The following is a 17,012-nucleotide window of genomic DNA, read 5'->3' as shown; positions in this document are numbered from 1 at the left end:
TCATTGGACACCTAAAAACTGCACTGGGATGACAGGAAATCAAAGCCATGCTAATAGAGCTAGCAACTTCTAGAAATGCACCTATAAATCACTGATACTTCAACAATTACCTTAAAATACCATCGTCTAAACTCTTGCAATTAGAGACTTGGGTTTGATTTTTTCTGTGCTTTTTGTTCTCTCAGATGCAGTGAGAAACTTGAGAACATTCAGAAATCCAGAAGGCAAATCAATTTCAATGTAACATCACATGATTCTTGTGTGGTTTTCTTCTTTTTAAAGCAACCCCAAAATGCCTTACAGCAGCTGGCCAGCAATACCAAATCACAGTCATTGACAGGGCTTCCTGCAACCACAAGTGCTAGCCTTCAAGCCAACCCTGTACTGAAGGACCAGTAACACCAAATGAAAATGAGAGCCATCAACTCTCTCATGATGTTTTCAAATAGATAGATTTAGAAACATTCATTTACCCTGGCCAGCTGTGCTGATCGGTTCTAGGCCACACAAAATCATCTCAAAACAAGCTCTATGCAGTGCAACCATAGAGTCCATGTTGACCAAAGACCTCTTTTTATTATTTCCTTAATGAGTGAAGGCCATCTATCAGTCTTCCCAGCAATTATTTCATCACTGGCAACAGGATTTAATTGTAAACTAAATATGGGAATGGAATACAAAAGGGGTTCCTTTGAGCCAAGGATTACAAAAACATATATACATACCAAACATAAAAGACAGAAACAATATTAAGGTCAAAAGCAAACACAAGTAAAGAGATATTATAGTGTCATTTGCAGCACTTTGAGTGAAGGACCTCAATCCATACTAATAAAAAGAGAGTTTGCTGAATATAGAAACACAAGTATTTTACACAGGGTCAGTAAGGTTGTGATGGGATGGCAGCTGTACAAAACCTCAGGAATCAAAGCTGAGTATGTTCATTTGCATTGCTCAAACCTTTCAGAGAAATACAAGTGTTTCAGTTCTTTGTAAGTGAAGATATGCTTCCTAAAATGGAGAAAACAAGTAGTAAAATAGGTGTGGATTACCAAGCCAGCGTGAAACTCTTTCTGGTGGTAGTACAAAATAAACACTATCTATACCTTCAGTGAGCCTACCTGGGTAAGTTTGCACCTATATAATAATAAAAGAAAAAGATAAAATCACAGTCAAGCTCCTCATTAATACTGTTTTCAAACTGCAAGAACTACATATTAAATTCCAGCCAGGACTGGGAGATTAAAGCCTCGCTTGAGCTGATCCAAAAACCTAATGTTTTGTTTTACAGTTAAGCCTATCAAGAGACAATATTTACCTCAAAAATTCCTGCCAACTTTCCAGCCAAAAACTGCCCATCAGCCTTCAAATCAATAGCAAAACTTTTGCCAACTTGAGTGACTGCAAGGCCAGGCCCTGAGAGAATAATCCTTTCCCAGCTGCACATTCTGAGACTGATGTTGAGTTACTGGTTAAAGACGATTGAGGCAAGGAGGAAAGCAGAAGCCCCTTTTATCACTAGCATTAAACACAACTGACTGAACGCATATCCACATGAAAACGGAGAGTAGACTGGCATTTGCTGAAAACAAGATGCCACCTTCTAGGTAGCAAACAGTTCCCATCCCCAAATGCACTCTTTAAGAGAGACAATTGGCTGAGGAATCTCATGCAGAATAAATCACTGTTTGCCAAAATGAAAGAAAATACTTTTTTTTTGGTAGAATGCCCAAATTATTCCAGATTTCTAAAGGTGTAACCAAAAGCAGAGTATATATTAGTGTGATGGTTTTCCAGTGCACTGGAGAGAACACGTGTGTGGCTCTGGGCCATTCCAGAGGACAGCAATCAGCAAAGAACAAGACCCACAGTGTTGAGACTTCAAACCACTCAAAAGCCAGAACTCTCCATGCTGTTTAGTTCTTACAGCTATTACACAACAGATCCATTAACAATCAGAAGCAAAGTCAGACTGCCCATCCCAGAGCATCAGAGAAAGAAGTGTGATGATCTCAATGCCCATGAGTCATGATGCGTCAGTGCCCAGCACTATATCCACTTTACAGCATACGTTAACTTCTTAGCCAAAGCCACATTGCACAAAATACTGTATGGTCTGCAGATACCTTAAAAACATATTTTGCAAGGGAAAGGTTTCAAAAGCCTGAAGCATATCTTCTTAGAACATCACTGTCAGATGTGTAAGGATGTAATATATCAATCAGATATTCCTAGTATTTGGTAGTAGGAAATGCTCAGCTTCCTAATACTTCAAATTAAGCCTGCAATAGCATTTCTTCATTGTGTATATACATACAACAGTCTGATCAAGAGTTTTAAGGCTCTTATTCCTTAAAAAATGGTCACAGTAAAGAAGGGATTAAGTGGAGTTAACACAGCTATTGGCAATACAAAGAGAGATGTTCATGTCATTTGCTATTGTACAATCTGAGGCATTTCACTCCATGCTTTGGCTTTCTTCTTGGCCAGGGATAGCCACAGTGGTTCAGCAGGGCTGCACGGTGTCATTGGTGGGTTAGAGGAATGTCTTGCTTCCTTCTCAACAGCAGGAATCACAGATGCTTCCTGAGCAATAGGTCCAACTTTACCTGCCAACAACAAGATATCCATCAAGCAACAGAAGGATAGAGAGTTAAAAACTCAATTTCTGCCAATAATATTTCCTTTTCTTTAAAGCAATTGTTTGCACAGCCCAGAATGTTTGTGACTGATGAATAAGTCAGATTCATTGTTCATTTGGGTATCACTAGTACTGCCTGGTGCAAGGCAGGTATGATAGCAAGGACTGGCTATTGCAATGGAAAAACTGATACTAAGCTGTTAGTGAATAATCTGCCCACAAAAGAATCTTCTCCTCAGCCTCAACAGCGAGGGTCTAAGCCCTGATAAATAAAGTTCTTCCAAACTCTTCAAGGACATGGAGACTATAGCCCCAGGTATTTTTTCTACATTTATGTTCTTGGCTATCTTGTTTCTTAACCTTTGCAGACTCTTCATTTCCATGACAGTGCATAGCAGAGTTCCACAGGCTTATTCTGCAGGAAAATGGAAACAAAATACCTGCAGGAGAAGGATCACCCCAGGATTGCTGCAGGGTTAAAAGTAACTGATGGATGTTTTTCAATCCTGAAAAGAACTAAAGATGTTTTTTCCATCTTCACTGCTGGCACAAATATTGCTCCAGCAATATTATTAAATACTAGGTAGGGATCAAATCACTGCTTTATGTTCTTGGACTTTTAAGCCAAGAAGGTGGGATTCTGGTGGGGCTACGTGTTGCTCTTCATGCAGCCTAATGCAAGCCTGTCACCCTCACAAAGGACAGAGGAATACAGATAACACTGCTTGTATCCTCATATGGTTTTGTGTTACTATTTGAAAAGGCCTCCTCCATCCATCTTGTTTAGAAAATGTTCAAGATTAATGTCTGCAGGCAGAGAGCCTGGAATGGGGCTAACAGGAAGCAGCTCTGAACAGAAGCAGCTCCCATTCCTCAGGACATGGTTCACAAGTGTCTCAGCATCACGCCCTCTCCATCCATTTCAGCCCAGGCAATACTTCATTTCTGTGTGTAAGTCTAACTGAAGAGAAGTCAGACTTTGTCTCATAGCTGATTAGTCTGTGTGTGGCATGTGGCAGGCAAAATGAGGCTGCTGTGCTCCAGCACAAGAACACAGGCCACATGGGGACTTAAGCAATGTTAAGTACAAGCAGCTTGATTTTGCTTGCACTGAAATCGATTGAAAATGTCCATTAGCTCCATCAGTCACACTCCAGAGTAAAGCCAAAGAAGTTCCCTAACTCCACTCAGGAAGTCTCTTGTTGGTAGTTCTTGCAGCAGGTAAGCTATACCTAGGAATACTGGAGAAAGCATACTATCCATTAACATAGGCTGCAGCCCGACATACACAGCACATTTTGGAGAAGTATTAAAGGTGATGTAGGAATTTTACTGCAACTTTGATTTTGGAAATGAATTTTCACCTTTTGGGAGACTTCCTTCTTCGTAATAAGCAGAAGTGAGTCTAAAGTCCTTTGCATGTCCTGACAGCACAAAGTAAAATGAAATCCAAAAATGGTTGTTCATGACTATTGGAGGAAAGACAGGCTTTGGGACAAACCTCATCATGCTTAGGGTGAAGTGGGAGAGAGAAGAGGCAAGTTAAGTCATCTTCCCTTGGTTATGGCATGGGCTGCCACACAGCAGTTACAAAACAGTCACGCTCAGGAGAATAAGGATCTGATTTCTTGGAATTCTCTTCCAAACTTAGCTGACCTTGAGCTATCCTGGCTCCTGCTGTTATGTGCAGGATGTATGCATTGCACAGAAAACCTCAACTATCCATCAAGAAAACTGCTAACAGTTAACATAAAACGCATGATCCAAATTAGTAACTCCTCTGGATTTTAGATCTGCATCCTTCCCACCACTAGCATCTTCAACTTTTCAGATTGCTAGCTGTGCTAATGGGAACCAAATCAGAGTTTACATTTGAAATTCCCAGTTTCCTAGGCATGGGCTGATAGTGCTGAACATTTCCTAAGTGATAGGCAGGGTTTTCTGAGCAGTGAAGAAGTAGCGTTTTCCTTGAACATCAGCACTGATCAGAGCTCTCTGTGATATTCAAGGAGTGGACTAGAATATGCCCATAAGTGCTACCCCTAGAGGAGGGGCAAGTCATTGGATGTCTCCTGATTGCATAGCCCCTAGGCCAATTCTTGGGAAGAGGTGATGCAGAAAAACTTGCAATTCTGCTGCAAGTACTACAAGTGGTGGAAGTTGTAGCAAACAAGTAGCAGTGGAGTTCTGTGGAGCTCTGATTTCAGCTGAAGGCTGCTGGGATTCCAAGTTTAGATGACTCAACACACAGAAATCCAGGTTGGTTGTGCCAGCTTTTCAAATGAAGACCTTCTAATATGAGCAAAAATCTTGTCCTGTTTACATTTCATCTTTCACTTTGCACCTACAACCATAAAATGAAGCTGTCCTATAACAAAATCCTTCTTTAAAACTATTTTCTTTTAACCACACACACAGAGTTAGCTGGCAGCTGACATCAGAGCCTGTGTTGGTGCCCATTCTTAGCTGGTCAGCTACCTGTAGTAAGGGAGAAAGTTTATTTTGTACAAGTCATAGATTCAAACCCAGATAACAGCTCTATAAACAACTATTACAGGGAGTAGGCATAGAGGTGCCCCTTTATATCTCCAATACAACAATTCTGGATGCTCTAGACAGCACCTCTTACTGCAGTGTTAGCAAGAGGAACCTGGAACAGAAAAGCCACTGCTCTGACACAGTGGGGCATTTCTTATCTTCTTAGGCAGTATCTGAAATCAATAGCTTTCAGCTAGCACAATATGCTTTTACAGCTGAGGAACTGGCTTATCTATATCTGACTGGAGCATGTCTCTGAGGTTCGGCACCACACTGAGTAAGCAGGGAGGGATAAGCTGCAACCCAGCAGTAGCCTTGGAAGAGGTATATGAGTCACGATGTCTGATTCACTCTTCCCCTGCATCTTCCTCACAGGCAATCACAGCCAACAGGGCAGCAGAGAGGCCATCAAGCCTCTGTGTTCACCTGAGGGTGGAACTGACTACCCAAATGATTTTTGTCTATTTAGTAAACACATCCATCAATGGAAGCTGCACACTCTCTATAAGCAACCTATGCTATTCCGCACTTCACCACTCATATTGTTAGCAAATATTTCCTAATGTCTAAGCTAAACCTTCCCTGCTTTATTTTAAGCTCATACAGGACATAAAGACAAATCTTGTCCTCTGCACCAAATTAAGCTGTCTTCTCTAGACTAAACAACTCCACTCCCATCAGTATTTCCTGGCTGGCTGGTCCAGAAGACCTGACCTTTTTTGCTGTTCTCTTCTGGACACACTCCAGCTCAACTGCTATTCTTCAGTACTGACCTTTGCCAGTAATAAATCACCATATTGTTTATATGCCACTCCATGAACTGGCAGTGGAGACAGAAGTTCCTCACTTGCTTCCTCTGCTGACTGAGCAAGCCAATACTTTGGCTTATATGAAAACTAAGGTCTGAACAGGCCTTATATAAACTGTGCTGATTACCAGAAACTTTTCCCCCCATCACCTGCCAGCCTCACCACTTACTGGTGTAAACTGTAGCCACCATATAAAGATGTAAAGAAAGAGAATACCTGCTGCAGCACACACACTGGTCTTCATTTGTGTTTTCTTGTCCTGAGAGCTCAAGGAAGGCGTATTCTTCTTCAGCATGTTCTCACTAGCACACATCCCTTGCTACAAAAGAAAAGAAGAAAAGAACACAGCTAAGAAACCTGGCTAGTCACTGGCACTCACAAAGTTCACCCTGGCAACACCTCTAAGCCTGTCTGTGGAAATGAAGCAAATGCCAGACAAGGATGGTTGCGGACATCCTGTGGGAGGAGAGATTGAAGGCAAGAAGGAAGAAAGCTGCTACAAATACAGGATTAGTTCACATGCAGGCATGTTAACTTGATAGCTTGAATAATAGCTCATGATAACTTGAATGCAAGTTATTCTGTCTTACAGATGGGGACTTGAAGACCTTGCCCAAGCTGTACAAGAAGCTTGTGCAAGAGTCAGTGGAAAAGTCAGACTTCCAGTATGCAGTCTACAGAGCAGAGCAGTGAATGCAACCTGCAGGTCACTAACAGCAAGGAAGATAGTGCAACTCTTGGTCTACAAAATACATTCGGGACAATAGGCAAGCTCCGAAAAGCTTCAGGTTTGAGCAGTGCAAAGGAACATATAGGAGGATATAGCTTTGAAACTAATGACTGTGACAGTATAGTCACATATGTTTGCTCACTTGCACCAGCTGTCTGTCTCAACCCATGTTAGAGGCCAGCCCTGAAAGTTTCTCTTTGAGTAGGGCTCACAATGCACCTCCCATGCAGATGATACTGAACAGTTTACAAAAGCACCCAGGCAATCTGGTGCAGAATTCATACCCATGCAACACCACTTGGTACTCTACCTCCTCTTGATCTGCTTTGGTCAAAGCTTTGTCTTCAGCTTTATGTTCTTTGGCAAGAGGGTGGTCCTGGAAACCCTTTTGTTTTAGTTTTGCCATGAAGATCCAAGCTGGTTCAGAGGGAGCAGATTCCAAATGTGGAGAGACCTTTCCTACATAAGAAGCATTTTGAAGTAAAGAAGGGATTTAGGTCAAGTCAGTCTAAAGCTTTTGTTTTGTGTTTTAAATCCTCCAGCATCTGTAATACCCTTTGAACATTGTGGGGATAAAATTACCTTCCCTGATGATTTTGTCCTTGGTGATAACAGCTTTTCTGTTTATTCTGGAGTTTTTGACCTGACTCTGCTTCCGTTTAAGTCAATGGCAGAGCTCCCACTGAGATCATTGTGAACCGGATTTTGCCTTTGAAATAACATCCTCACAGTGCAGATTAAACGAGTCCGATAACTATTATATTTTCATGTAGGCAGTAAAATACAGGCTGCTTTTCACTTTTTAAATACTTTAAATAAAGTGATTTTAGGGGAAAAAGAAGAATCACACCCAATGCAACTCTCAGTCTAGGTTTGTGCTGCTGCAGCCTGGAAAACTAACTACAAAACAGCAGCAAGTGTTAAAAAACTCTGTTAAAACTCCAACTATATGTACAAGTTGGTCATACCAGGAATGGTTCAGAGGCCCTTCAGCTATTACTCTGTTGTTATTCTTACTGGAACACACCCCTCATTAAGATAAGCCAAGAATTCTCCATCCCAGCCAAATCATCAAGCCAACTGAATTATGATGCTGATGAACTCAAGACTGAATTTGGTCTTCATCAAGAGGATTTTTATCTTCTGTTCACCACTCTGCCAATGTTCTTGGCTGCTGTTTTCTACAATGTCTGGATAAAATACAGTATAAATACCTGATGGTTTATGCCCATTTTGCTTCTTTTCCACTTCTTCTGATCTTGTCTTGGGAGGATTTTTGTCTTCTAGCAGATCTGGTTTCTTAACAACTGATTTTGTGCTAACAGGAAGGCCTGGAAATGTTTTCCCTGTGCCTACTGATTTCTGATCCTCTTTGACTGAAGCAGAAGGAGCAGTGGGAACAGCTGAAGGGATCAGCTTTGGAGACTCAGCACGGCTTTCATTTTGGTACTTTAGTAAAGAAGACGTTCTCCTTAGTCTGACCCCAAATGGGTTTTCAACACTTTGTGCATCATGGTCAGCCCACTCCATAGAAGAATTCAAATGGGAATCACTGTCCCTGCAATCTCGAGCAGATCTATCGGAGCTGGATTTTGCTGATTCCTGGATGATAGCATCAAAACGTGTGTGTTCTTTTATCACTCCTTCAAACAACTCTGGTCTTATAGGAGATGTTGGGGAACTTCTGGTATAGGAATCTTCCTTTGAATTTGAACCTCCTGAGAGGGATCTTTGCCATGCTGGTGCAATGGTGAATCTGACTGGTTTAGCAGAAGCAGTCTTCAGTGGAGCTTTCACACTTTCATCTGAAGATCGACTGTCTTCCACTGGTTTTCCATGGGAAGGTGTACTGCTTGTCTGCTGGTTCTTACTGTCATCATCAGAAGAGAAGCTACTCTTCAAGCCAGCCAGACTTGAAGAGGCAAGACATGCAATGGACAGATTTTCAGAAGCATGTGCTGTTTGCCTGTCTGTGTTTGCCTGTTGACTGCCTTGGTCACCTTTTGAAACAGAAACAGTTTCTGCTTTAAAACATACTTCCAGTTTACTTTGAGGTAGCAGGCAACCTGCTTCTGAGACAGCCACAGCAGTGTCTGGGGTTTTTTCTGCATTGCTTTTGGATGACTGAAATTCCATTATTTCACAAGTTTCTGTGACATTTCCTGTTATTGAACTGTTCTCAGGCTTCAAAACAGCCACTGTCTTGATGTCAGAAGAGGACGCTGAATTGGCTACTGCAGACTGTGGAGTGCTTGGTACAGTATCTGAGACAGTGTGGTTGGAATGATTCTCACTAGTACCCAAGCAGGCTTCTATTTTGCCAGTAAACAGTGGATTCCCCTTTTCTTGGTATTTGCCGTTTGGGTGCACAGAATTTACTGAGGAGCTTTGTGCAACATGTGCCAATATATCCATGCACTCTGTTTCCACACCATCACTAAGCAAGTCAGCTGCTAGTATGTCTGGAAAAACAACTGCTGCTTCTTCAATTTGCTGCAATTCTGGAAGTACAGACACCGCAGGACTGGTGTTCTGCTGGTGTAATTTCAACTCATCAGCAGACTCATCTGAACAGCAGAACACTGTTGCACTGTGGTGTTCGTCCAGGTTCACTGGACAAGGCTCAGGTCTTAGGAGGGGTGTGGGTGCTTTACAGCGATGGTCCACATCTGTGAGGCATGCAACCTCTTCTAGCAAAGTACAGGAGTCTTCCACTACAAATGTGCAATGAGAGTCACAGGCAGCATCAGTGGGACTTCTTACACCTGACATCTCCTTAGAACTGCCTTCCTTCACACAATACCCCACCTGGGCTGGTAATCCTATATTAAACAGAGGAGAAGAGTGTGCACTTAAAGATTAAAATTCAAGCACCATTTGTACCAGTAATTCATTCCAGATCATGCAGTCATTCAGCACAAGTTGCCCAAGTCTGGAAACTGCTGTCTGCTAAATAAGGCTGTTCAAAGCATATATAGAAATGGGCTGTCCAAGCAAGGATACTGATAAAGCTTTCAGTTTGAACACACCTAATCCCAGGAATGACTGAAAGCTGTTGTCTCTTAAGGTGTACAAAATCAGTTGCTGTTTAGCTCTTTTCTGTGCATACTCCTAGTTGTGAGACTACTAGCCAGATTTCCCTAGACATGTGTATGCCTAGAAAGGCTGTCTAGCATTATCTGGAGGATTTTCTGTATTTAAGCAGAACATCTCAGCATCAGATAACTGTGCCTCTTCTTTGTGTTCTTCTTTGTGTTCTGCAAAGGTGCAGAACATCTGGATAGCTTAGATGTGTCTGCACACACAGCAACTCTGATATGTGACAGCATCAGGACTCGAGTCTGCCCTGATAAGAAAGTGTCACCATGCCCACTACACTACAGCATTACCATCAGCCAGTGCATTTGTAACATGCTACTAAATAACTCTGGTGCTGTTTTGGAGAAATTTCATTTGCAATTACAATTACCAGCAATTAGCTATTTTTCAAATGGTAAGGATGGAAGTAGCACAAATGAAGATCTAGTAAACACAAACCAATTAAAGTCACCTTATACACATAACAGATATAATGCTGAGGCTAAGATGTTTCTGGATGTCAAGAACTCAGATCTCCAGTCAATGAGATCTAGCCAACTGCTTAACACAGGTACTCCTGATCATGGCGCTTTCACTTCATGTACTTTTTAATGTGGCTCTCAAAGTTCACCATTTCAGCATCACTGTGTTAAGTGGAGTACATGACTTTTTCCATCATAACACTTTAGCAGCCAGAATTGGTTTTATGACATAAAACCAAAAATGCCTAGTTTGAAAGGACTTACAACTCAAATAGGTTCTCTCAGACTCCTGTAGTAGAGTTCAAGCACTCAAACTAGCAATACATACATCTTCATTACCTTCACAATCACTTTTATGCTGGCTGCTCTCAAGTAATTTTGTTGAATTTCCCTTCTTTTCTAGAGTTACATGAAGACATGCCTCATTTTCCAGGTGTTCCACCTAATGAAGTGCAGGAAGATCTTTTAATTGAAGAATAATGAACAAAACTAATATTTTATACACACACATATTAATGAATACTCAAAACATAGACACAACCCCCCCCATCCTGTAATTAACCAACACTGTGGGCAATGTACTATCCCAGTGAAGAACTGAAAAATCATTCATGTTTAAAATGTCAAGGCAGCACATTGATCTCTCTTAAATGTGCAACATTTTGGGATTGACATATTCTGAGTGAACAAGTATGTTTTTAAGACACCACACAAGCTACCTGTGGCATGATTCTCTGATAGAGTGGGGACTGGAGGACATAGTTTCATGTGTGATTCTCTGATGGAGAGGCAAACACGCAATAGAGATGCATTACTCCTAATTTCTGTTACACTCCAGTTCAACAACCTTTTCTATCTGGTGAAATTCATCTTCACAATGTGCTGCCTAGAAGTCAGCATGAGAAGCATCTCATCCTAATTTCCCACATGCAGAGCTATATTCCTTTCCAAAGACCTTCAGTCTTCCCTTTGACATACAAAGACTTAAGTTACAACTAATCTGAAACTGTTTGTAGAAACAGACTAAGACTTCTTTATAACTGAGAAGTAGCTTTTCAAACAACAGGAATGTTTTTACAAATGAAGTATAACCTGCAACTTTCTTGGCTAAATAATACAAAACCAAAGTTGCACTTCAGCTCCCATGATATCGAAGTTTTCTGGGTCTTTTCTTTTGTTAGTTGGTGAAAAATAGGTGATTTTCTTCCTTCCAATGAAGAACAAAAACAACAAAAGTGAAGGAATACAGAAAAAAGGGAAAAAGAAGAAAAATTCACATCCATTTCCTTCTGCCCACTGAGTCTTTTCCAGAAAACACTTACCTGGGGGTGTTGCTGATTCTTGTTTGTAAAGCCTTTCTGTTTCCGGGGGTTTATGGCAATCCTGTGCCTGGCTGCTGAGGTGTCAAGGCAGCCGAGGGGACTGGCAGGGATGGTGAAGTCAATGGGAAGGAAGCTGCTGCCTCTTGAGCCAGGGGCTCCAGAGGATGAGGGGCTGATGGGCCTGGAGGAAGGTCCAGAAGGTACCTGTAAAACACAAACCACATTGCTATACATTTTACTTGGCTTCCCCACATCTCTGATACAAGTCTTTGCTAGCTTAGTCCGTTTCAGAAACGTGAAATGGCTGGAGTTTGGGACATGAACACTCCTGCCTAATGTCATCTCTGCACAGAGATTACTCAATTCTCTCTGTGCAGACGTATGTTCAATAAAAGTGAGAAACAGGGTCTCTCCCACAGCAAGAGGCTCAGCTTGTCCCCATCCCAGTAGTTATCTGAAAACCATTTGCAATATACATATGCACCAGCAGGAGACACTGGTGCAGTTTTTATAGCTGCCTTTTCATCTCAGTACTGTGACACATTGCAGGAATAAGCTATTAAAAAGACACAAAAGTAGCATGGATGCTTGCTCCTCATTACCTCTGTCTCTAAGAAAGTTACCATAGCCACTTTGCTCTTTTAACATCCACTCTCCAGCAAATCCAATGCTTGTCTCCAGCAAGTACCCCAGAACCACCTTCCAGACGTGATGTGGATCTCACCCTCACAGCAATGCCACTCTTGGGAACTAGACAGCAGTAACCTTAGGTTATGCTATCAAAGTGAAGGGTTTACAGAAGGGCTTGTAGAGAACCCCCTAAACATGGAACTTGACTGGTTTTGTTACTGTTTTAAATGCAGACCAGACTTCCAAGAACATTTGCAGAATGTCATAGACATGCCAAACAAACTTCATCCATTACAACATACCTGCTGTTTTGGCTTTAGCCATAAAGCTAGGTGAAGCAGAGCCATTTAAGTGTGCTTGGCATTCAGATGTTGGGGGAGTTTATAGGATATAAAGGATATAACACAGCGTTTAAAACATGTATGTTAATGGAGCTTTAAGGTAATGAAAACATCTTCCCACCTGATCTACAAAAATTGCCTAAGTACTAAGTAATTGCTTTATGTTTAAGGTAACTAAAACTAATGCCCTTATTCCCCATTGATTTTGCTTAGTTCCTAGAGCTTAAGCAAAGCACAACAGAATGTATTATGACAGGTGTGGACTTTTCTCACAATAAATTTACACATTGTGGAAGAAAGAAAGAAAGTAAATAAGCCAACTATTATAATTCCACAAGATTAATGACAGACCGGTAAGGATCACTGCACTTACAAAAGCAGTAACACTCTTACTCATGTCTACATACAAGTTCTTCTGCCTTTCAATTATACAATTACAGTTGTGTTTATTCAATATAAAAATACCTGAAGTCATTATCTGAGCCACTAAATTTGGTGTTTGTTGGTTACTGGGCAGAGGAGGAGCCTGCACAAAGAGAGTGCTGCAGCTAGGAGGCCCATTTCCTAAAGGGGCTTGTGCCAAAACACTGTGCTCAGCCTCACAAGCTGAGACCCTGTTTTGCTTTTAATCAGTCTGCAATAGAAATGCCAACAAGGAAGTTAGATTTCTGTAAAGGCTATCTGGCAAAGGCAAGATAATGCTGGTTAATGTCTCGGGGAAGTCACTTGTTGCTTGCTTTTGAGCGACTATCATCTGCAACAAGATCAATACAATAGCAAAATGTAACCCACTACACCATGTACAACTTCAGACTCCTTAGGCTCAAATCCTCTTTTTCCTTTACTAAATGTACAGCACTGTTAAATGGAATAACTGATTTCTTAGTGCTTTTCACAACAGTCCTCATTTTGGAATGAGGTTATTCCGTTTAACAACTTGTGTTTTTTAACTCAAACCCTGGTATTACATAAATGGTTTCAAAAGCTACTGGCAAAAAAATATTACTTAGGAAAAGGGGGTTTGTTTTAGATAAACACATTGGCAAGATTTCTGCTATGCCAAACTGCTGACTAAGAAAACTATTGGGGTAAAGGTGTATATATGGTTCTGTAAAAAGCTAGCCAGGTTCCTGGTGAGTCAGGGGGGAAAGGAAGAGCCTCAAAGTGGGGAATTCTAGGCAATATATAAGAGAAAAGTATTTTTCCTGTCCCTGTCTCTCCCTCTCATAAGAGATGAGGTTGTAAGACTGAAAGAGCTCAAAGACTCCAGAACTGGACAGAAAAAGGCTTGTTGCATTGTAAGATAAAAACTGTGTTCAGGCTTACAAAATGGAGCATTTTAGCTAAAATCTAAAATGGGAGATGAGTTAATAAAATGTACATTGAAGTAAAGATAAACTACATATAAGGAATTATTTAAAATAATGACAATACAAGTCACCTAGATCACTTGGGCTTCTAAAATTGTGTAACTAGTAGTCTAGTACATGGCGGAGACATTGCTTTATCTTTCTATCCCTAAAAGCAAAAGATGTAGGAATGACTGAGAGGGACAGTGTCTGATCTTAACCATGGAAGGGAAAGTTGAGCTGGTTTTGCTGGTCCTCCACAGAAGGGATGCCTTTTGGTAAGACTTGTGTCCTCGCCTACACCAAGTATTTTGACTCAAAGTTAAGCTTGTGATTGCAGTTGTACTTTTAGTGCTATACAGCTGTTTTGTAGTCAATGCATTTATCACCAGCAATCCAAAAGAACTGTATATATTGCATATGAATAAACCATATTATTTGCAAGCCCAACTGGCTCTTTTGAATCTGCCCAGGCTAATAAACAGGTTAATAAATTGTTTGTGCAGACAGGGTAGGGCCTATAGTTAGTCATGTTGCTATAGTTGTAGCTACGTTACATAGTCATATTGTTAATGGTCGGACTCAATGATCTTAAAGGTCTTTTCCTACCTAGTTGATTCTATGATTCTACGGTTTTGCCTGTAGTTTACGTTGTCGGTTTTTCACAACACACACTGTACCCAGAATAAATGTATAAAACAATTGTATCATTGTACTGGCTCCATAGAGACATCACACATCAGCATAAAAAGCAGCTATTTACCTGTTCTTCTTCACTGTCTGTCCCGCCTAAACTCAAAGAGCTATGACGCTGAACAGGGTTGGAGGACTGTGGGATAAAATAAGGAAGAGGGTAAGTCAAGGGAAGTATCACATGGAAATATCTGGGACTAATTGTGAGAAAACACAAGAGGAAAGATAAAGGGTCACTGAGTCCCTGTCTCACAGGGTAGGTTTCATTTGTTCACTGGGGATCAAAGTAGAGAAGCTTTATCCTGCTATGGGACGCCATGAAGGTTGACCACATGAGACAATACATTTTATGACACTGTTTTAGCTTATACTTTTAAGATCTTCAAATTTACAACTGTTCACATGTTCACTCAAGTCCAAAATCATGCATCTGCTGTGAAAAGCAATTCCTAACAAAGATAACCAAACCCTTCACTGAGTCCCATCAGGACCTGTTCTCCTCACACTCATAGGATTGTCACGTTCCTGACAATTCAACTAATATTGCCCTAGAGTATTTTTTCGCAGTTCCAAAGCCAGTTAATTGTTTGAGGTTCTCCTGCAGTCTCTTAAGTAACTGTTTAAGAGTCTCTTGCAGTGATTTTTGTTCTCCTCAGTAGCCTTAAAACACCCCAACATTCTTCCCCTTTCATAGGTGCAGGAAACTGCCAATCTCACCAGGTCTTTGAAGCTGGAAGACATACAAAGTTCATTTGTGCAGCGTTAAGTACCTTGGCTTGTTCTCGAACTGGAAGTGGAGCAGTCACAGTCACACAATACTCACCCATATAACTGACTTTTTACACTTTCTGCCATAGAGACCTGCCAGGAGAGACTGCCTTGCCCAAAGGCACCAAGAGGTGTCATACCAACTGAATGTCTCTCCCTGCTGATACAGGTCATAACTGCCCCAGCACTGGTCTACAGAAAAGCTGTACTCAGAAGGGTTTATAGTTATATATAGTTATATAGTTATACCACTTCCTAGTATCTCTCAGTGACAAGTCTACAATCCATCTAGGGAATTTGTTCTAGTTCTGACTGATCTGTACCATCAGGTTTTACCACAAGCAAGCAACGAGGTTCTTCCCTCTCTCCAAGCAGATCTTATCCTTTCCATACAGGTGGTCACTGGAGTGACATGACAATTGTACCTTGCCTGGTGAATCTGTCAGAACATCATGAAGGGTTGAAATATCAGGAGGGCTTCTAGGTAAACCATCATCTTCAGAAACAGCACCTGCATCTTCCAGTTTCTTTCCAGTTATAACAAGAGGAGGTGACCCAAGTCTGATGTTCTGCTGCAACTGAAGCTGAGGTTGAGAATAAATTTAGAATAAAGACTTTAAATGGCACTATTTAGAGTGGACATTTTGGACACTTTTAACCCAGTTGCTCCCATTAGGGATGCAAAGTTTCTTAGCTAACAGAAACACTTGAAGAAACAGACCAGCTACAGAAAATAGCCATTAACAGAATCTTTGTTAGTTACATTCATCAGGGACCCATCATTAGAACTAGCTTTGCTACAAAATTAAAACCAGTTTTATTCAGTGAGTTACCAAAGACAGAAATTTCCCCATTCCAGAAAACTTACAGAAATTTAACTCATTTTAAGTTTAAAACTTTAAAAAGTCTAGACTTAAGGATTCTTTAAACATTTACATGTATCCAGATGTCCCAAATAAGCACACAAAGCATTGTCATTCAGCAGCTCCCAACCCAGGTTTATGTGGTCAGCTTTCCTTTCACAAAGCCCCTCCAATTATTGGGAGCTTGTCACCACCCTCTCCCACACAAGTAGGTGAGTCCCACTTTTAATACAAAGCAACTTTAATTCTGGTCTACCCTAATGAATTCCTTGTTCATTTTCCCCAGCATCACATCCTGGTCCTGTCTATAGCAGGAATGATAACAGCAGCCAGGAACAACTTTGCTTGTATTGGAGTATTGGGATTCCTTTCCAAGACTGCACAAAACGGATGCTCTGGCAGGCCCTGACCCTAGAAAAACAAAGTCTGCAACCTCACAGATGTTCCCTCCAACTAAAGAAGTTCAGATCTCAGGAAACACCATTACTAAAATTCTTGGCTTAAATCTGTTATTATGTCAAAGCTGGAAAAGAAACAAGGTCTGAAGAGAAACTTTGTCCTTCAACTAAAACCACCTCAGCTGGATATTAGCCGGATAAAAATGCAGACCTGTTTTTAATGTTTCTGTGCTTATTAAATCAGATTGGAAAATTCTATGCCTAATTCTGTGCTCCTCTGCAAGCAGTGCATTCATTCATAGCTCTAAAATAGATCTAATTAGCTGCCATTCTTATTCAGTAAGATTCATTTGCAATATAATTCCTACAG

General features: G+C 41.0%; 1 protein-coding gene across 3 annotated transcripts in view; it reads right to left on the bottom strand.

Moving 5' to 3' along the window:
- Positions 1-604: 604 nt before the first annotated feature.
- Positions 605-17,012, bottom strand: part of KIAA1210 (KIAA1210 ortholog) — a 38,103-nt gene continuing 21,695 nt past the window's right edge. For all 3 annotated transcript variants that reach the window (XM_034064276.1, XM_034064277.1, XM_034064278.1), the window contains 8 exons: positions 15,807-15,965; positions 14,684-14,749; positions 11,601-11,804; positions 10,618-10,720; positions 7,933-9,540; positions 7,029-7,177; positions 6,205-6,307; positions 605-2,609 (listed from right to left, as the gene is read on the bottom strand). In XM_034064276.1, the coding sequence (XP_033920167.1) occupies positions 2,437-2,609; positions 6,205-6,307; positions 7,029-7,177; positions 7,933-9,540; positions 10,618-10,720; positions 11,601-11,804; positions 14,684-14,749; positions 15,807-15,965 (2,565 nt within the window). In that variant the 3' untranslated portion in view covers positions 605-2,436. The remainder of the gene's footprint in view (positions 2,610-6,204; positions 6,308-7,028; positions 7,178-7,932; positions 9,541-10,617; positions 10,721-11,600; positions 11,805-14,683; positions 14,750-15,806; positions 15,966-17,012) is intronic.

This window comes from Melopsittacus undulatus, chromosome 6, assembly GCF_012275295.1.
Source record: "Melopsittacus undulatus isolate bMelUnd1 chromosome 6, bMelUnd1.mat.Z, whole genome shotgun sequence".
Classification (NCBI taxonomy): Eukaryota; Metazoa; Chordata; class Aves; order Psittaciformes; family Psittaculidae; genus Melopsittacus; species Melopsittacus undulatus.
This window is presented reverse-complemented; position numbering and strand designations above follow the sequence as displayed.